The sequence below is a fragment of the Doryrhamphus excisus genome, chromosome 15 (assembly GCF_030265055.1).
Source record: "Doryrhamphus excisus isolate RoL2022-K1 chromosome 15, RoL_Dexc_1.0, whole genome shotgun sequence".
Lineage (NCBI taxonomy): Eukaryota > Metazoa > Chordata > Actinopteri > Syngnathiformes > Syngnathidae > Doryrhamphus > Doryrhamphus excisus.
Window position 1 is genome coordinate 12,090,700 of NC_080480.1, and position 21,086 is coordinate 12,111,785.

At 40.8% G+C, this 21,086-nt stretch overlaps 3 protein-coding genes across 5 annotated transcripts in view; 1 reads left to right on the forward strand and 2 right to left on the reverse strand.

Moving 5' to 3' along the window:
* LOC131103073 (cytohesin-3) overlaps nt 1-15,391 on the reverse strand; it is a 45,106-nt gene extending 29,715 nt beyond the window's left edge. Inside the window, exon 1 of one of the 2 annotated variants that reach the window (XM_058048978.1) lies at nt 15,368-15,391. Coding sequence is in view for 1 of the 2 variants with exons in the window: in XM_058048976.1 (XP_057904959.1) it covers nt 4,882-4,900 (19 nt within the window). In the remaining variant the exon portion in view is untranslated. Of the gene's footprint in view, nt 1-4,881; nt 5,183-15,367 lie in introns of those variants that run through there. The other variant, XM_058048976.1, reaches the window with a different exon arrangement.
* LOC131103076 (small integral membrane protein 10-like protein 2A) lies at nt 12,720-15,803 on the reverse strand. Of its 2 annotated transcripts, XM_058048981.1 has the most exons (3): nt 15,368-15,803; nt 14,345-14,402; nt 12,720-13,513 (listed from the first exon to the last, which is right to left on the reverse strand). In XM_058048981.1, exons 1-3 carry the CDS (start codon nt 15,545-15,547, stop codon nt 13,503-13,505), a joined length of 249 nt encoding a protein of 82 aa, XP_057904964.1. In that variant the 5' UTR covers nt 15,548-15,803; the 3' UTR covers nt 12,720-13,502. The 2 variants fall into 2 exon arrangements, with proteins under 2 accessions (XP_057904964.1, XP_057904965.1); XM_058048982.1 differs by lacking the exon at nt 14,345-14,402 and having other exon boundaries at nt 12,749-13,513; nt 15,368-15,780.
* Nucleotides 15,804-16,663: 860 nt separating this feature from the next.
* On the forward strand, nt 16,664-20,593 carry LOC131103075 (ras-related C3 botulinum toxin substrate 1-like). Its single transcript, XM_058048980.1, has 6 exons — nt 16,664-16,991; nt 19,109-19,180; nt 19,688-19,805; nt 19,882-19,944; nt 20,192-20,351; nt 20,429-20,593. The coding sequence occupies exons 1-6, from the start codon at nt 16,957-16,959 to the stop codon at nt 20,557-20,559; spliced, it is 579 nt and encodes a 192-aa protein (XP_057904963.1). The 5' UTR covers nt 16,664-16,956; the 3' UTR covers nt 20,560-20,593.
* The last annotated feature ends 493 nt before the right edge of the window (nt 20,594-21,086 follow it).

Below are 21,086 nucleotides of genomic sequence, written 5' to 3' on the forward strand. Positions count from 1 at the left end.
TCAACAATTTCACCAATCAAGAGTTTTCGGTTCAGGTTGTCAACAATTTCACCAATCAAGAGTTTTCGGTTCAGGATGTCAACAATTTTCCCGATCAAGAGTTTTTGTTTCAGGTTCAGGATGTCGACAATTCTACCAATCAAGATTTTTTTGGTTCAGGTTCAGAATGTCGACAATTCTACCAATCAAGAGTTTTTGTTTCAGGTTCCCAATGTCGACAATTTCACCAATCAAGAGTTTTTGGTTCAGGTCCAGGATGTCGACAATTTTACCAATCAAGGGTTTTTGGTTCAGGTTCAGGATGTCGACAATTCTACCAATCAAGGATTTTTGGTTCAGGTTGTCAACAATTATACAAATCAAGATTTTTTGGTTCAAATTGTCAACAATTATACAAATCAAGAATTTTTGGTTCAGGTTGTCAACAATTCTACCAATCAAGGATTTTTGGTTCAGGTTGTCAACAATTATACAAATCAAGAATTTTTGGTTCAGGTTGTCAACAATTATACAAATCAAGAATTTTGGTTCAGGATGTCGACAATTCTACCAGTCAAGAATTTTTGGTTCAGGTTGTCAACAATTATACAAATCAAAAATTTTGGTTCAGGATGTCGACAATTCTACCAGTCAAACATTTTTGGTTCAGGATGTCAACAATTCTACCAGTCAAGAAGTTTTGGTTCAGGAGTTCAACAATTCTACCAATTCTACCATTTTGGGGGGGAATCCGACCCCTCCACTAGGTATGTTTGTCAAAATCTTGGGTAAATTGTGAAAAAACTTCATTCTGGGTTATTTATAATTCTCAAACCAATCTATAGACTCTAGTAACTCTTGTATTTATTTGCACCAAATTGTCTTTGCTGGTTGAAACAGGTCTTTAGGCCCCAGCTAAAACCTCCTCAATTTCACAGAAACACCCACAGGATCCTCTGCACTTTTCAGTGTTTTCCATCAAGGTGAACCCGTTTATTATGAAAAAAATTGACTTGCCAGAAAAGCACTATGAGGCTGCATGCTATCAAAGCACAGTTTGTTCCAATGGGCAAAGACTCCGCTCCACTCACAGCTACTTCACAGCATGAGGACTTCAGAGACAAGACAGCAGCTACACCAAGACCAAAAAGACCTGTCCCTAGCAGGAAGCTGCCCTGTGTGGTCTGAAGTCGCTGACATCTCCGAACCCTCCTCACTGCGTGCGTCACAACCCCAACAACACTGCACGCTTTAAACAGCTGGTTTTCACAACACGCAACAAGAGCGGACTGTGGCGAACCGTGGGAGTCAGCTACACTGTGAAGCCAGTGTCTGTTGATGAATGCTCTAATTGATGCCACACAGGCTTGTGATGACGTTGGAGTATATTTGGCTAGTCCAAAAACAAATATACAGTAGCACTCCAGATTTGTGACTTTGTGTCAGTATGACAAACTGAGTACTTTTATTCGACTTAGGCTGCAAAAAAGCAACTGATGATATAATTCACATGAATTATTACATACACTACTAATTCGCTCTTAAAACACTGGCTTATACAATACAGCACTAGCTTGTCTATCATTGCCATGGCGATCCCCACTGCGCCACCTTCGGGCCAATCATAAGCTATGAAAAAACTCACAACGACCTTGTTAACCCATTGGAAATTGGAGGTCTGACTCATGGTTTCATTTTACAAACAACATCAAACTCATCACACAGCAACTTAACATTCAACAGGTACCTAGGAAGTATGCATTGCATGTACCAATACAACAAAGAGCAGCTCTGTCCACCGGAAGGAGCCACAGAAGCCCCGGCTCACCAAGTCCAGAGGGAGGCTGACGTCAATGCAGCACCTCAATGAATGCATTGCCTTAATGGTAAAACTTTAAAAAGTTTTTGGGGGGGGGTTCATTTTATATTCATATTAGTACATTTGTAGATTTCGGAGGTATACTTTTGGAGTGTTGATTTGCCGTGTGACGAATTTAGTGTTCTCAGTATGATGACACCGTGAGTCAGGCTGGCCGTCTGAGATTTCTAATGGGTTGATAAGTTTGTTAGCCTGTGATTGGGTCCTGCCAAAGAAAGAGCTACCATTTCCTCACTGACTCGCGAGTGGCACAGTATTTAAAGAATTTGTAGTACAGTAAACCTCAGATATATCGGATTCAATTGTTCCCACTGGTTTTGTCCGATATAAGCGAAATCCGTTATATGCGTATACCGGAAAATGTCCGTTTTACGCATATATCGGATTTATATCTGGTATATGCGTAAATCGGATTTTATCCGTTATAAAAAGGCACTTCCTTGACTATGTTTCCAATGTACCTGGACGCGCAGGCAACACTGCAAACGCTGCAAATGACGTCGTATAGCGGCCTGTCACGATTCGGCGAATCGGAGCGCCTCGATGCGGCCATCCGATATATGCGAGGGAAATTTAATGGAAATGCATTGGAACGGGACTGGAGATTTTGTCCGAAATAGGCGAAATCCGTTATAATAAATCCGATATATGCAATGAATTTTTATTGGAAATGCTTTACAGAAAAATCGGTTCTTTTTTATCTGTCCGTTGTGAGCGAATTTCCGATATATCCGAGTCCAATATATCCGAGGTTTACTGTAGTTCTGATTCATCCGTTCAGATGCCGGCTATCATTCGTTGTTGTTGTTGTTTGTTTACAGTGTTGCGTTCTTCTTGTCCTTGTACACACAGTCACACTATTTAGGAAGCTAAGAGAGGTAATGAAAAAATAAAGCGGAGTAGTGTAAACCATTCCAAACCATACCATAGCAGGCTAAACTGAACTTTGGAGGAAACGTGGCTAAAAATAGTAGCAGACCAGCCCCAGACTCCTTTAATGTGAGTTGTAAATTACACTTGACGACTACAGGGGGGACTCTGGCAGTGAAAAAAAAAAAGAGAAGTGAATCAAGATGAAGAGTATAACATGATGTGATGGATGGTTATTATGGCTACCACCTCTTACTGCTCTGCGAGTTCATCACGATGAAAGAAAATAAACGGATTCAGTATCTCCTGCCTGGCGGTCCTCCATACAGCTCAACTTTTGTCTGGCACTTTATTCCGCCTCCACACAGACCGACAAGGTCCCTCTCAGACGTTGCAGTGCAGCATGGCTTCCAGAAACAACTCTTACTTTTTATTCTTTCCACAGCACACACACACACACACACACACAAAAACACACGCACACACGTCCTGTCACCTCGCTATCCACTTGAATGCCATTTTGTGAGTCATCCTATCTTGACCCTCATCAGCATCAACCAGAAAACGCTCACTCTCTACTCTCTTTTCCTGCCAACCCCCCTATGAGCATCCAGCTCCACTGTGGGTGCATGCGGGGGTGTGCGCCTGAGCGGGTGCTGCTAAAAAAGAGATTAATGTGCGCGCAACACTACACTCAAAACGACTTTCCTGCCTTTCCACCCTACAGGCTGCAAGTCGGCTATGCATGGCTGGAATAACAGCACCATATGTCTGTCTGGGAGACTCCATCACGTGTGCCACCGCTGGAGGCCTGGCCGGCTGCACACAGCACAATGACAGCTTTATGCCCTGCCGCTGTGTACACCTACTTAGTTACTGTACATCCTGCAGCTCTGCAAGCAGTCAGCATGTGGCACCAACTGGTGGAAACAGAAAGTGTGCTTTCTCACCGGCACCTTGGCCTTCTGATAACTTCATGAGTGCCAAGGGTCCTCAATTGGTAGTGATGCATTAGACATATCACTTCAATTTGTCTCAATATAACACCAAAAAATGTTAGCTGTTGTAATATTCCAAGAAAATACAGAGTCATTTTGTGAGAATAAAGTCATGATGAGGATGTCATTGTTTTACATTAATAAAATTGTACTATTGTGAGAAAAAATAAAAATAAAATAAAATAAAGTTTTATGGGAATAGTCATAATAGTCATGACGAGGACGTCATTGTTTATTAATTATTATATCTATAATAAAGTTGTACTATTGTGAGAAAAAAGTGCAATTTTATAATAAAATAAAATAAAGTCATAATGTTTTATGGGAATAGTCATAATAGTCATGATGAGGATGTCATTGTTTTACATTAATAAAGTTGTAATATTAAAAGAAAACACAATGCCATTTGGTGAGAATAAAGTCAGAGTATGAGGGAAAATAATTCATAATTCTATGATTACAAAGACGTAAGGTGCAACTTTGTGAGAATAAAGTCACAGGAATAAAACAAAAAAGGTTAAATTTAGTCCAAAAAAAAAATCTAAGTATTAACAGAAAAACGGACATAGTTTATTTACACAATAAAGTTTATATATATTAAGAGAATAACACTGTCAATTTAGGTAAAATAAATAGTGTTCATTTTACAAATACCAAAGTAGTCTATTCATGAAAAAGTAAAAGAGAAAAAGTAAAAACCTTACAGAAATAAGTAAAACATTAAACAACAACAAAAAACATTCATTTTACAATTTAAAAAAATAATAGTTAGCCTGTAAAAAAATGTTTTTTGGTTTGTTTTTTTAAACAGAGAAAACAGAAAAACCTGTTGGGCACCAGCCCAAAATAGAAATAAATAATATAACACGTGATGCTCGTACAGTCAAGTTTTTGAATGGAATTGTCAACTGTCAATAACTCAAAAGGCATGCCGTTTTAATCACAGTGGTGCAAAGGTTAACGCAGGAAATACAGTCCAATGCTATACCCTCATGACGCTGTCAAAAGTGTGTGATGCTCTGGTGCAAAATTAACTTGAACAAACAGTAATCCATGACATGATTGTTACCGTGGAAGATAAACATCATCGTGGGCGTCAAACGAGCGCATGTCTCTAGCTAAAATATTATAAGCAATGCATGAAATGTGTCATACCTTGGTTGTCGTCGTCCATGCTAGCAGGCTGCAATTCAAGACCCCTTTTAGGAAAAATCGGTGACAGAAACTTCCGCTGCAGGAATGAGGTCTAATTTACGGCTAAACCCAGCGCGTGTCCTAATTCCCGGCCAGCATGAGACCGCAAGGACAGCGTCTTATTTGGGGAAATGTGTTCGCCATTTGGACTTCGGACAAGGTTCACTCCTCTACCCGAGAACGATGCGTCTCTGAGGTGGTAGCGGTGACTTAATAAGCCCCCTTTGGTTGCAGCAGAGTGTTGTCGATACCCCCAAACGCCTCCTTCTATTAGCAGACAGCTCCCATTCAGTACTTAGCACAAACCAGGAAATATTTTTTTAATTTCAAAATAAAAGCTACATGTTACCGCTTGAAGCACTAACACCTGACTGAGAAGAGTTTTCTTTTGAAATGCAAAACCGGATGTTGATATGTTTTTGTTGCGCTTTTGTGTTAATCTCATTCTGAGTGTTCATCGCTGATTAACCTCACGTGATGCTAGTTACAAATAAAGCCACAAAACGCTCATTTAAAAATGAAAAAAAAAGTTTAACAACTCTCTTTAAATGTCACTCCCGCGTTACCTTGTAGAGACAACTTCACACTTACTGTATCAGTGGAAGGGGCTGTCGAAAGTGGGGCGTTCAGTGACGATACGTTTTTCACACTTTCAACTTTGAGGATGTGTTCTTACGTAATCGTGGACAATTATCAGGTGTGGACTGGAGAACAGACGCACAAACATACACATGCATGTAATTCTACACATGGTTTCGATTATTGCATTCCAGCCTCTCTGCTCGAGCAGGGGAAAAGGGGGTGGTCTCGCTTCCTGTGTGTATTATTATACAAAGGGTCAAGCATGAACATCTGTATTTAATGGAGTCATTTGTTTGTTGTTAAGGTGCAGTCTTCTCAATAAGGAGGAACATCTCAAGACATGATGCCAACACGTGGCACAACTAAAATGAAGTTAAAAAATTACTCCTGTTTTTAGTGATCTGCTGCAAAAACGCACGTCAAAGATCCATACGGTTGGAGCACTCTGCTGTTTTTAGGAATCTACAGCAAAAAGGCTGCTCAAAATTTTCCACATGTCACTAGTTTTTGGTTGTTTTTTGTAAGATGCTGCAAAACACTCTTCAATGATTGTGTATATGACAAGAGTGCTCTGCTGTTTTTAGTCATCTGCTGCATAATTGCTCATTAAAGATCCTCTATATAACAGGAGCGCTGTGCTTTTTTGAGGCTCTACTCAAATATCTTCTGTGACAGGAGTTTTCTGCCGTTTTTAGTAATCTGCTGCAAAAATGCTTGTAGCAGGAGTGCTCTGCAGTTTTTAAGGATTTACTCAAAGATCTTCACCATGACAAGTTTCTGATTATAAGATCAATTGCAAAAAATCAACTTAAAGATCAACATAACAAGTGTTTTCTGCAGTTTTTAGTAATCTGCTTCAAAAGCGTTCGTCAATGCTGTTTTTATTCATCTGATGAAAAAATACTAATCAAATACATTCTATGTAGCAGTAGAGCTCTGCAGTTTTTAAAGAGCAACTGTAAAAAATGTACTAAAAAAACATACATATAAATCAGTGCTGTGCTGTTTTTGTCATCTGCTGTATGAATGCTCTTCAAAGATCTTCTATATGACAGGAGCGATCGGCTGTTTCGAAGGATCGCCTGCAAAAGTGCTACTCAAAGATCTTCCGTGACAGGAGTTTTTGCTGTTTTTAGTAATCTGTTTCAAAAACACGATTCAAACATCTCCTCTAAGGCAAAAGCGCTCTGCTGTTTTTATTCATCAGGGGGAAAAATGCTAATCAAAGACATTATATGTAGCAGGAGAGCTCTGCTGTTTTTAAGGATCTAGTGCAAAGATTCTACTCAAAGATCATACTTATGACAAGTGCACTTTGCTGTTTTTTGTAATCTGCTGCATGAATGCTCATCAAAGATCTTCTATATGAGGAGTGATCAGCTGTTTTGAAGGATCGCCTGCAAAAACGCCACTCAAACATCTTCTGTGACAGGAGTTTTTGCTGTTTTTAGTAATCTGTTGCAAAAACATGAGTCAAAGATCTCCTCTAAGGCAGAAGAGCTCTGCTGTTTTTATTAATCAGGTGAAAAAATGCTAATCAAAGACATTATATGTAGCAGGAAAGCTCTGCTGCTTTTAAGGATCTAGTGCAAAAATTCTACTCAAAGATCATACTTATGACAGGGGTGCGCTGCTGTTTTTTGTAATCTGCTGCAAAAAGCTAGAGTCAAAGATCTTCCACATGACAGGAGCACTCTGCTGTTTTGAAGGATCCCTTGCGAAAGCACTACTCAAAAGTCTTTCTGCAGTTTTTAGTAATCTGTTGCAAAGATCTTCTATATGGCAGGATAGCGCTACTGTTTTTACAGCTCAACTGTAAACATGCTACTTCAAGATCTGTATGACAGGTTGTACTCCTCTCTGACAGGACCTCTCTGCTGGTTTTAGTTGAATGTGGTTGACGTGTGGAGTATAAACATTAACAGTCAGCTTAACCTCAATACAAAGCCACAAAGTGATGTGTGGGGTTTTTTTGTTTTTTTTTTTTGGGAGGGGGTGCGGCATGTCGACTCGCTCGTGCCACAGACGATGAAACCCCACCCCGCCCCAACCCTGAGGAGGCGCATGTCTGGCAGATTAGGCCCAGCATCCCGTAACGTCTGTGGTTATCCCGACCGACTTCACGTGACCTGATTGAGCAGTCGTGTTACTTCATATGCTTCAGTCGCCATAGCAATGCCTAGAGGGGAATTCTACTAACCACCCCCCCCTCCACCCTCACCCCAATTACACATCCTTTAACCTGTTTACCCACCCCAAACGGTAAGATTCCACACATGCTTATAAAATGGAAGACTTGATGCAGAGCAATGGAAGGGTTGTGCTTTTTCATAACTCCCAGCCAGCCAGCGGACGTAGGTGGCTTCCACACATCCTTCCTGTTGTGAAGGGTGAGGGGGTCCCAACCTTGGCGGATGGCGTGCTTGGAACAGGTCACAGGAAGTGGAGAGTGACAGGATTTCCTATAGTTTGGCTCTGCATTTTCACTACATTACTGACCGGAGGGGATGGTGGCCAACCTTGGATTTAGTTTGGCTTTCAAAAACAGTTTTTTCATGCAAATTGAAAAAAAAGGGTCTAAGGTCAAACTGTGGCCACTATAAACCCTTTTAAAGTATCACTGTGGCATGCTTGGCTGAGTGAATAAGGAACAGTGAAAAACAATCTTCCTTAAAGGGGACCTATTGTGATTTTTCCACAATTAGATTACTGAAAATAGATTTTCATAAAACCTACGTTTTAAAGGGGACCTATTTTCCACTTTTCCGATCTATAAACCCAGTCATGATGTGCTATATATGTATATCACTATATTGACAGTTACTATGGTACCCATTAAGTCATTGTATGGTCATATCACCTCATACTTCGGTATGTGACAAAAATAACATAAAAAATAAAAAATAAAAATAAAAATAAAAATAAAAATAAAAATAAAAATAAAAATAAAAATAAAAATAAAAATAAAAATAAAAATAAAAATAAAAATAAAAATAAAAATAAAAATAAAAATAAAAATAAAAATAAAAATAAAAATAAAAATAAAAATAAAAATAAAAATAAAAATAAAATAAAATGAAGTTACTGATTGTAAATTACAAAAACATTACATTACAGTACCGATTATGTCATTGTATGGCCATATCACCTCGTACTGACAAAACCTGGTACCTGACAAAAATAAAATTAAAACAAAAAAACAGGGTAAGGGGTAAGGGAGTAAGTGCTTATCATGCTGTGAGAACACTTGTATTGAATGTTGTATTATGACTATAATGTTGTATGTTGTATTATTGTGTTAAACCATGCCAAAGTTTCAGATAATGAGGCTTGGGCATTGGGAAGTGAGCCCTGAAAGAAGTTTGGGATGGCTCAAAACGCTTGGTTTTAAAAGGTGTGGTAAAACTGCCCCTTTGTGACATCACAGAGGCGACCAATTATGCTCATTTTTCGACCGTTTGTATTGAGTTGGGCTGCACGGGCTGAGTTCAATTCCATCTCTGTGTGGAGTTTGCATGTTCTCCCCGTGCATGCGTGGGTTTTCTAATTGGCGACTCCAAATTGTCCATAGGTATGAATGTGAGTGTGAATGGTTGTTTGTCTATATGTGCCCTGTGATTGGCTGGCAACCAGTCCAGGGTGTACACCGCCTCTCGCCCGAAGACAGCTGGGATAGGCTCCAGCATGCCCGTAACCCTCGTGAGGATAATGGTAAGTATAGCATTAGCAGTATTAGCATTATTGTGTTTCCCTTACAACCTTACAACAACACTTACTGGGAGACATTGCTAATACCGTAAACAGAAAAGGGGGAGGGCAGATAGCATATCGGGCCTACACTGCATGTCCATATAAGGAAGCATGGCAATCTGTGACATCACAAACAGTCAGTGTTAGAACGCCCTCTGAAACCGAGCGTTTAGAGCCATCGCAGGTCTCACATCCAAATACGCAAACCTAATTATATGAAACTTTGGCATGGTTCAACACGACAATACAACATTCTAAGTACACTTACAAGTGAGAAAAGTGGAAAAATAGGTCCACTTCAAAAACTAACACTTCAAACTATTGTGGGACCTCTCAGCTCTATTAAGTATAACATGGGAACTTGCTGTATGTATATGTACTGTACTTTGTAGTACATAAAAGACAGTTACAGCTTCCAGCCACTAACCACTTCGTATTTGAATGGAGGGGGGGGGGTTGCCTTGCAAATTCCCATCCTCCAACCTCCTTCTACGCTCCTCCTCCCCCACTCTCCTTTGATTCGGTTTTGAGGTCAACTGGTAGTCCTTCTCAGCACCTCATTACAACCCTTTTAACACTCGGGCATCTGCCTCATCAGCCATTCAACAGGAATTCAATTCACTGTAAGTCACTGCACATGAGGGGGAATCGCTCATAAATCGAAATCATATTAAGCGATAAGAAGTGTTCTCACACACATGCATGCAAGAAACACTCGCAGACGGCAGGTGAAGCGATGTGCCAAACATACACCCGCTAATTTATTTATCAATAAAATCACAGAGCTGTCTATGGTGCTGAAATAACTCACACTTTTCCATCGGCATCTTTTTCTAGAATCACTGCCTTTCTGTCACTTTTGGATCAATATATTCTCTTCACGTCTCGTCTCGTGTTGTCTCATATGAGAGTAGGGGCATCTAAAATGTACTAGGAAAATTAATAAAACAGCAGTAGAAATGAAAAAAATATTATTTACATAAATAAAGCAACACTATTAAGAAAAAAGGCTGTATTCTAACAAATCAAAAGTCGCAATTTTATGAGAATTCTAATAATACAATTTTAGTATAATGGAGTGGAAATTTTAAAGAACATAAACATTAACATTAGGCGGCATGGCGGCCGAGTAGTTAGCACGCAGACCTCACAGCTAGGAGACCAGGGTTCAATTCCACCCTCGGCCATCTCCCTGTGGAGTTTGCATGTTCTCCCCGTGCATGTGTGGGTTTTCTCCGGGTACTCCGGTTTCCTCCCACATTCCAAAAACATGCTAGGTTACTTGGTGACTCCAAAATGTCCAAAGGTATGAATGTGAGTGTGAATGGTTGTTTGTCTATATGTGCCCTGTGATTGGCTGGCAACCAGTCCAGGGTGTACCCCGCCTTTCGCCCGAAGACAGCTGGGATAGGCTCCAGCACCCCCACGACCCTCGTGAGGAAAAAGCGTGAGAAAATTAATGAATGAATGAACATTAACATCTTAATATTATGAAAAAACAAAACTGAACTGCATGGCATGCCTTAATAAGCGTCCTAGTTTTAGCTGTTTTGATACCTTTCGAACGCACACTTAAAGGATTGTGGATGATGGGAAAACTTCCAAAAAAGTACAGTTGTGTGTGTGTGTTTGAGTGACAGGTAGAATATGTTGCCTTGCTTGGGGAGAAGTGTTTTGGCGCCACCTGTTGGTCTATGTGTATAAATCTGTCAAGCCCGACCTGTCAGTTTCCATTTTCTTCTTATATTTGGGTCAAAGCAATACCTATAAAACGCCACTAGGAGACAGTGCAAACACCTACAAAAGAATGAGCACTGTAGTTTAATAATACAGTGCTTAAGTCCTCTGTATTTCCGACTGTGCAGTCAAGAAAAGTTTTAAAGGTACCAATTAATTCACATTATTTCCCATTGGAAAAAAAGGGAATTGAATTGTGCAGTGCGGTACATCAGATTGCTGCTCCGCTTTAAAACACATGAGCTGCCAAAGGCTAAGACTCATTTAATCTTCATTCTACACCCCCACACCCCCCTTTTCTGAGGCTACAAAAGGCAGTTAGCAGAAACAGAGAGGGGAAGGGTTTAGTAAATATAACCCAACGTATCCTTCATCTATAGATAACCATATTAAAGCATTTTCCTCTGGCAAATCCCTGAGAAATAAATCCCCCTTTTCCCCCAGTGAGAGGAGGAGGAGGAGGAGGGAAGGATTGTCAGTCACCAGTTGGAGAAATGTGGTCGCCTTGGCAACCTCTGATGGACTTTTTTTTTACACCGCAGCCTGGCATCAGGAGTGAAGTTTGCAAGGGAACATTCAGTGATGAGGATGTCACAAGGTGGAAAATGTTCTTATAAAAGAAAAAAAAGTGAAAAGACAATTATAAACACCAGTCTGGAGCATAACGGGTAGCTTTGAGACCAGTCCGTCAAATATAACAGTGACAATTTATCTCCTTTGTTAGTCAAAAACATCTGGAAGGACTTCAGATTCAGCAGTTTCTGCAAATATTTGATGTTGGCGCCCCTGTGTGGACATATATGACATTACAGCGTATTTAAGCCCAGGAGGGCAGAACAAATTAGAAAACATTGAGGTAAATGCTTTATTCATTCATTCATTTTCTACCGCTTATCCTCACGAGGGTCGCGGGGGTGCTGGAGCCTATCCCAGCTGTCTCCGGGCGAGAGGTGGGGTACAACCTGGACTGGTCGCCAGCCAATCACAGGGCAGGTAAATGCTTTATATTCTTCTTAAATATAGTATATAAGCTGGCGCCCCCGTGTGGACATACATTGCATTACAGCACATTTAAGCACAGGAGGGCAAAACTAATTAGAAAACATTGAGGGAAGTGCTGTAAATTCTTATAGTATATAGGTTGGCGCCCCCGTGTGGACATATATTGCATTACAGCACATTTAAGCCCAGACGGGCAGAACAAATTAGAAAACATTGAGGTAAATTGTAATGTGAGTGTGAATGGTTGTTTGTCTATATGTGCCCTGTGATTGGCTGGCGACCAGTCCAGGGTGTACCCCGCCTCTCGCCCGAAGACAGCTGGGATAGGCTCCAGCACCCCCGCGACCCTCGTGAGGAAAAAGCGGTAGAAAATGAATGAATGAATGAGGTAAATTGTTCAAATTCTTCTTAAATATAGTATATTATCTTAATAAATTATGATTTGTTTGTTATTTTAATTTTAGAACATGCTGTGGGAGCTAGGGGACCAGGGTTTAATTCCACCCTCGGCCATCTCTGTGTGGAGTTTGCATGTTCTCCCCGTGCATGCGTGGGTTTTCTCCGGGTACTCCGGTTTCCTCCCACATTCCAAAAACATGCTAGGTTAATTGGCGACTCTAAATTGTCCATAGGTATGAATGTGAGTGTGAATGGTTTTGTCTATATGTGCCCTGTGATTGGCTGGCGATCAGTTCAGGGTGTACCCCGCCTCTCGCCCGAAGACAGCTGGCATAGGCTCCAGCACCCCCGCGACCCTTGTGAGGAAAAGCGGTAGAAAATGAATGAATGAATGAACATGCTGTGGGCCAAGAAAAAATTAGCTGCGTGTCGTGAATGGCCTCCAAGCCACACTTTGTACACCCGTGATGTACAATAATGATTATACACATTCAGAAACACTTCTATATAAAAAAAGTTGTGGCAGTTGATTTCATTAATTTATTGCTTTACAAATTAATTAATCATCAGTGTTGCACCTTATCCTCCCACAGCGACAGAAATAAACAACAAAATGCACGTTATGATGTTTGTGAATGCCACCCTTCCAGTACTGAAGACAATATGCGGAAATATAACCATGAGTGTGAAAACGACATGAGCACAACATGCCTTTCCTTCAATAAAAGCTTCCAGTAGGGGGTGCTGTGGTGAGGTAGCCAGTGCACCTGACTAGACAGCAACCTCAGTTCAAGTGTTAAGTGTCCAAAACCGACACATAAAAGTGATATTTCACTGCAGAAAACATGAGACGGCCAAAAGGCAAGGTGTCATGCTGGGAAAAAGAAAGAAAAATAAATCTCAAACATGACGCCGTCCTGTATGTGGCGGCCAACGCTGCTGTCCTCCCCCTGCAAAAGGCACTGGACTCGTCGCCTGAAGGCCCGAGGAAAGGATCTGAGTGCCCTTCGTCACCTGGCTGGCAGTGCGAGCGTCGTCATTATCCTCATCCGGGTGACAGAGCTGACGCTTGGCGTGCGGTTCCAGCGGCGTCATCAACACCTCAGTGGATCTCAATATGGACCTGCAGATGTGCAAGTAGGCAATGTATGTATGTAGTTTCTGTATTTCAGATACTATTAAGAAGGAGGTAGGAAAGACTCAAGATACTCAACCAGCAGGATCAAACTAGCAAACCGCCGTCAGTGTTGAACTTATAAATCACAACAAACACACACAAAGTAGATGATATTTACAGAACCAACCACTTGTTGCTCAAACGTTTGGACAGATACTGCTTCATCGTGATTGTTAAAAGGGACAAATTATGCTTTTTACACTTTTCTGACCTATAAATGTAGTTACAATGTTTTATTCTCGTGTTAAACGATGACAAAGTTTCAGATAATGAGGTTTACGCATTTGGAAGTGAGCCCTGAAAGAAGTTTGGGATGGCTCAAAATGCTCAGTTTCAGAGGACGTGGTCAAACTGTTCCTTTGTGATGTCACAGAGGGACAGTCTTCCTTATATAGTATAAACTCTCTGCTGTTTACTTGCTAGCAATGCCTCGAAAGGGAAAGACACATTTGTTTACAATTCCTAAAGACGCCACCATCAGGCACAAGTTGGTTTAAGTCCATGGGCCAGTATGGAGCTGGAAAAATCGACAAACTTACTGAAGCCTACGCCTTTCCAACGTTACTTGGCCGCGTGGAAGAGTCAGAAGGACAAGCAGTAAGCGTCCTAACTGTGTTTATTTTTATAAGTCGTGGAACAAAAGCGCTTGTCTGTGTAGCATTATAGCATAGGTGAAGTGGGGTTTCTAATAGCTTTTTCCCACCCTTACTCGAGTACAAAACGCATTACTGATGCAGTAGAAAACCGCTAAAACGCTACAATTCTAAAGCTACTTACCATTGAGAGACGTCTTGAAGTAACCTCTTTGCTTGAGAAACTTGGGACTGTCCAGTCTCTATTTCCGGATCGGATTCGGGATCCAACACAAAAGCGGACATTTTAAAAAGATAAATTGCCGTTTATTATCAACTCCTATACAGTTAGCATCACAAACCGGAATTCTGGAATGTGACCAACCACAGCAGAGTGGACGTGCCTGGAGTCGGGCCTTGGGTGGAATACAATAAAACAGACTGTTTTCGCAAAACCGCAAAATCCAAAGAAATACAGCTGAATAGGTGCAGATACTGGAAGAACTACAACGTTTTATGTGCTTGTTATCCTGTGTAGCTGCTCTACAGGAGTTCACAACTCAATACAAAGGGTTCAAAAATGAGCATAATAGGTCCCGTTTAAACTTTTGCCCTTTTATTTGTTATGAAATGAATATGCAGATTTAAACCATAACCATCCGGAGTGGACAAAAAGGTGAAGCTCAAATTAAGTCTAATGAAATGCAAAGGCAAGGATACCAACATGAGAGTGGAATAGAAGATACATATGATGATAACGTATCTATATATCAGTGCTCATGTCAAACTTTATCCTAATGTCACCATGCAAGTAAATACAGTTCATCCGTTTTAAAAACAGCGCCACCATGTAGTGTATTTGTCAAAAAATAACAGCACAGGCAACACAGAAGGGGTGCATGTTTTGACATGATCCTAAGTCTTGTTAATAACTCCTTTTCATTTAATGTTGTGGTAGGTTCTAATCAAAACACAAGACCTCTGGTGGTTCTGTATGGATAACTTTTTTTTTACTGCTGAATGATGTATAATTGTGGTGACTTTACTTGTTGGTGTGTTTCATGCTGAGCATTATGATATTATTATATTACATTAACGTATGTTTTTCATACAGCATACGAGTCCAATCATGTCACTACAATTGTAAACTTTATTTATTAATTTAGCTCAGACGTTATTCAAATGAAACACAATTTAATTTGTCTATTTTAGTAGGTTCTTTACATACCTGGAGTCTGACGTTAAACATCATGGAGGCGACAAGGTAGATGTAAGGGAACCTGATTCTCAGTCGCCAGGCCAAATCAAAAAATATCATCAAAGTCCTGGTCAAGCCTTTAGAAAACACTCCGTATGTGCGACCCGCGGTGCCCGAGAAGCGGAGCACCAAGTGAGACAGCCCCGCCATAGAGGCTCCTGTGACGGGGAGTCACTCGGTGGGCTGAGCTGACAAAAATTCCTCAGCTTGGAAGCGACAGTTCATCTTTCTGTCACCCGACGACAACGTATTGGAAACAATTTGCAGCGTTGTTTTTTTGTGCGTTCGTAGCGGTGCTCCACCCCAACGGCTGTCTTGTGTCTGTCTGTCGAATCTGCCTATGGTGTTGTTGTCATTTTGGGGGGAGTGATAATGCTGTGACACACGGAAGTGGAACCAATGGCGACCCCCAAGTTTAGACTGTCAGGCAAACGTCATCAGTAAGGAGTGGGTGATACTGCAAATTTTTGCTGTATCAGATCCTCCTTTTCTTTTTTGTTGTTTTTTCAGATTGTTTTTACTCATTAGAAATTCTGTGCTCTTGTGAGCAACTTTTCTCGTGCATGTTTCTTGACAACAATTCGGGAGAAAAATTGGCTCACAAGACAATTTGGACGATAACAGCCGTGAAGAAAAAAACATTCTATATGTTATAAGCTTGGATTATAATTTAAGGCAAAATTATGTTTTTACAGCACATAAATTGCGTGTTGAAACCATTGTTGGTGTGGTTAATATTTTGCCTTACAAGTAACTGATCTAACTAATTCCACTTCCGTATTAATTACAGTGCAGCCATTTAGAACTGGGTTAGAAAACTGCATCGAATGCTACATTTTAGGAACATACCTCGTATCGATGCTTGTAATTCAATAAAACCAGTAAGCGCTTCGTGTGACGTTGTATTCACTGAAAGAAAAACACAAGTACATTAAAACAATAGCAATGTTGTGACTCCTTTATTGAGATATTATGACAGCCTTGAATATAATATGAGAAGGGCGGGGATGTAGCAAAAACATTTCAAGTCATAAAACCTCGAGGTATGACGTCATTTCCGTATTGTGTCACATATTAAGTAGTCCGACATGTTTGATACTCTAACAAATCAACATGTTATTCAAATGACTACAACACATTTGTGTTTTATTTTAAAATAATGTATTTAATTAAAAGTAGTGTTTAACTTGTCCAAATTTAAAGCTTGTCAAAAGCTACTCCACTAAACCGGAAGTACAGTCTGGTGGCGGTGGCTAACTTGTTTTTTTTTTTTTTTCTCAGGGGTGGTGGCCGCTGTTTTGCTTCATTAGCTTCCCGTTCGAAAGCATGGGAATGTAGCGAGGGAATATCCCGGATAAAGTTGTGTAAAAGTGCTCGATAAGTTCTTCCAAGTTGCCGACAGTCCGTTCCGCATCTTTGGAGCTCCTTTGCGACATCGACGGCCACCCGAGAGACGCTTTTTTGATATTCTTGCGGCGAGCAATATCGGACAAAGGGAAGAGACTTGTGAGCTAACGTTAGCTCGGCTAACTTAGCGTTCGTCCATCAAGTGCTTCGCAATGCAGGCCATAAAGTGTGTCGTTGTCGGGGACGGGTGAGTCACGTTTTGTCTAACTAGTGCTTAGTAACATTACTTTGACTTTTAACTGAATGGCTGAGGTGTAAAAGAATGGGCGTGCGGTCACGTTAACGTACGTGCCAACAATAAACATGTACCTCGTATACAGGTGTGTTTCCCAAAGAGTTAGCTTTACTGTGTATGTTGCTCAGCCTAAAAAGTAACATTTAGCTCTACAAAGACTGACGACTGGGCCTGTTTTACACAAGTTTCATTTTTAAAGGGGTTCATTTAAGTTTCCTTCCTCCTTTTTGTGCTAGTATGACAAAGCTTAGTTTCTGTTTTAGACCTTTAAACATTTCCGTCTGCCGTATATTGCTGCCTTTTTGTTAGTCATGCTTTTATGCGAAACTTGCTTGCCTATCGAGTGAGGCGGAAGTCCGAAAGGGAGATTTGTAATAAGTTGTGGGGTTGCAAAGACTCATAACTCCTTGTACTGGGTGTGGTGGATGCCACAGCTGCACAGTCATGCGTGGATCTGTCTTCTTTCACCTTGATTTTGACACACCGACGTGTAGACGCGTCGTCGTTTTCCCTACCTAAAATGAACAGTAGACATGGAGCTGGACCACACCTTCCAAATGCAGTGTTCATGTATATAACAACTGTTACTAATAGTATAATATTATAAATAAGCTACAGTTGTTTATGATAAACAGATAATTTAAAGGTCCCATAGCATCACCATTAGTCCTAGGGATCCCACAATAGTAATCTCGCTTTGATGCAGGAATTAGAGTTTAAAGGTGAATTCAGTAATCTCATGTAGCTGTAATGCTAATGACCTGAGTTTGTCAGTGCCTATCTCAAACTGTGTGTGGCTCCAAGAAGTGCTATTTCTGTTTGCTTTAACCACGTTTCCAACACATAATATGGTCATATCACCTTGTACTTCGGTACGAGGTGCATTATTAAAAAAAAAACTAAACTGTATTATGGAAAGCAGGAAGTGAACAAATGTAACAGTTACTGATTGTAAAAGTACCAGATGGAGGGGTAGGATTTAATAAGCTTTGCTTCTTCCTACTCCTTTTGGACATGTGGAACTGTGAACTGATTATGTGATGCATTCAATTGTAATCTGATGCATGCTCAAATGAAATAAAACCATTACCATAATTTGGGGTGCACAAGAATGGGTCTACAAGATGAGATATTACCATTAAATAGAATGAAAAAATGTGATAATTACACCTGTCCCAATGGTGGATTAATCGATAAATTGACATGTACGTGGAGGTGTGTGTGCTGCATCTGCTAGTCTGTCTGTGCTACACACACACAACAAGGAAGTTCACACTGTATCTGTCTGGCCACATCGGCTCTATAGTGTGAATAAATGGAGCGAGTGAAACGTCTGTCCTCTCATTCAGCCTTTTTGTGGAGGCGGGGCTACTCATGAGCAGACACTCGAACACTAAATTAGCTTGTGAGACTGCATATGATAACATGAATGAAGGTATATAAGTGTTAGTTTCTAGGGCGAACGCAACTCCCCTAGTGTTGGAATTTTTTGGTTTTGTAGCGACGAGGAAGCAGGGGAACATGACCAGCTTATATGAACACCTGGAAAAAAAAAACACCATCCCTTTAAAAAAAAAACTACCACTGGAGGTGCAACAGAGCCTCATCCCGACACCCAGCGCTTAGTGGGGTGCTTGTTCAGAAAAATAAATACTAGCAAAATAACACAAAATGGTGCACACTCACAGGCGGTATCACTCGCTACATTGCAAGAGAAATGCAACCATTCAAAATGGTTGACAGTACGAATTCCCTGGGAGAACGGATATGTCACAAACAGCAATTCCTGAACTATATAACCCAATGAGTGACGAAAAAACACGCTGCCATTATTAAGTGTTTTGGTTGAATTTATTGTGTTATTTGCTTGTTCATTGTATTGTATTTCAAACCTCTTGAATTCTGATTTATAATGTGAAATACTTCTTAGTAATTAAAGTCTGAAGCACAATTATCGACCAGCAAAATTTATCATACAAGGCCTATCTCTTATATTGTTCTTCACTCTGTGTGTATGCTAATATATGCTAGTATGTTAACGTAGTCGTTCCTCTCCATGTCCCCTATAGAGCTGTGGGTAAGACCTGCCTGCTCATCAGCTATACCACCAATGCCTTTCCCGGAGAGTACATCCCCACAGTGTGAGTATTCTTTGCCATTATTTTTAGTCCCTCATTTGAATATGTACTGGAGTCCTCCCGCGCCCTAAAGGTGGCTTGTTGAGATGGAAGTCTGGTTCTTTGCAGGACAGGTTAGAATCAGGGAAATACATTATTGAAGTTCTTACAAGGTGAGATTCTTCTACCTGAAATTGTAATCATTTCCATCACAACAAATAGCTAGCTGAGTCACTGAATAGTTGAATTATCTATGCAAAAACCTGTAGATGAAACCAATGTTTTATTCCTTTTCACAACTTAGTATTAATCAGAATTAATATTTTAGACTTTACTGTCAGTATTGAGTTTATTAATTTTAATTAATACAAGTTTTAATGTAATTAATTTTGCTGCAGGTGCGAATTCGGACCAGCCAGCTTTTTTTTTTAAACATTATTTTTGGTTATGTGACGCAAGGGTGTTAAACGTAACTTTTTAGAAACCAAATTCCTAATGAATTCCATTTTGTCTCTGCACCTTCACCATCAGTTTTGATAACTACTCCGCCAATGTCATGGTGGACGGCAAGCCCGTTAACCTGGGCCTTTGGGATACAGCAGGACAGGAAGACTATGACCGACTCCGCCCACTTTCCTACCCTCAGACGGTATGACACCAAAAGTTACGTGATTACATCAGATTGTCTTTCAAGGCTCTGATTGTTGTTGTTTCTTGTGTACCAGGATGTGTTTCTCATCTGCTTTTCGCTCGTGAGTCCGGCCTCCTTTGAAAACGTCCGTGCCAAGGTGAGTTCATGCGCATGATGATCTATTGATGGTACAGTCTTAGATAGCGCATGTTAGTGGAATCTTAGCCATTTTGCTAGCATTCAACTGTTTCTTACGATTAGAATTACAATTTTTTGGCTTTTTTGTGATGCCTCCTTAAGGCTTCCATTTACAGCCGAAGAGGTGACGTGACAATAACCATACAACCAGAAATTGTGCAGTTTGTATTTTTTGGAGCTAAACAAATGCCTCGTCACTCGTGCAGTGGTACCCTGAAGTGAGACACCATTGTCCCAACACTCCCATCATCCTGGTGGGCACCAAGTTGGATCTGAGAGATGACAAAGACACCATCGAGAAACTGAAGGAGAAGAAACTCACACCAATCACCTACCCACAAGGCCTGGCAATGGCCAAAGAGATCAGTAAGCACCTTTTTACTTCCACTCCCCGGTTCTCCTCCCCAAAACATGCCTCCGCAACTCTTATCCCGCCCCTTCAGGTTCCGTCAAGTACCTGGAGTGCTCAGCTCTGACTCAGCGCGGCCTTAAAACTGTGTTCGACGAGGCCATCCGTGCTGTTCTGTGCCCCCCGCCAGTAAAGAAGAAGGGGAAGAAGTGCAGCCTTCTTTAAGAGCCAAGAGGGACGGGCGGGGCGTGGCGTGGCGTGGCGAAAAAAGGCACAGGAGAAACACGCCAGTATACAACACAATAACAATGTACGTTGCTTCCCATAGATGTAGCTAGCAGCTATTCCTGTACAACATTGAATAAACGAGACTGAGAGGATTGAGTTGGAATACTATCAAGACAACTCTGAAAAATTGAATTCATGAGGCCTTTTTTGGGGGGATAAAACAGTGGAGTTCTCTTTGTTTACAGTCTGGGTTCTATTTGTGGACGTCTTGTTGCCAAATACATACTGCAAAAAAAAAAGATTGTTCTAGGAACGCTGCTGTTTGTCGATTACAGTACACGTCATTTTCATGTCAAAACAAAGTGTAGGTCTGCAGATACCAACAGTGCTATTACTAGTCCTTCAACACTCCAAACCATCCAGCATCCCAACTGGACCGTTTTAAATCTACCGTAAAGCATTTCTCCCCCCACTCCCCCATATTTTTATTGTTTGAACTGTTTGGTAGCGGGGAACAAGAGCAC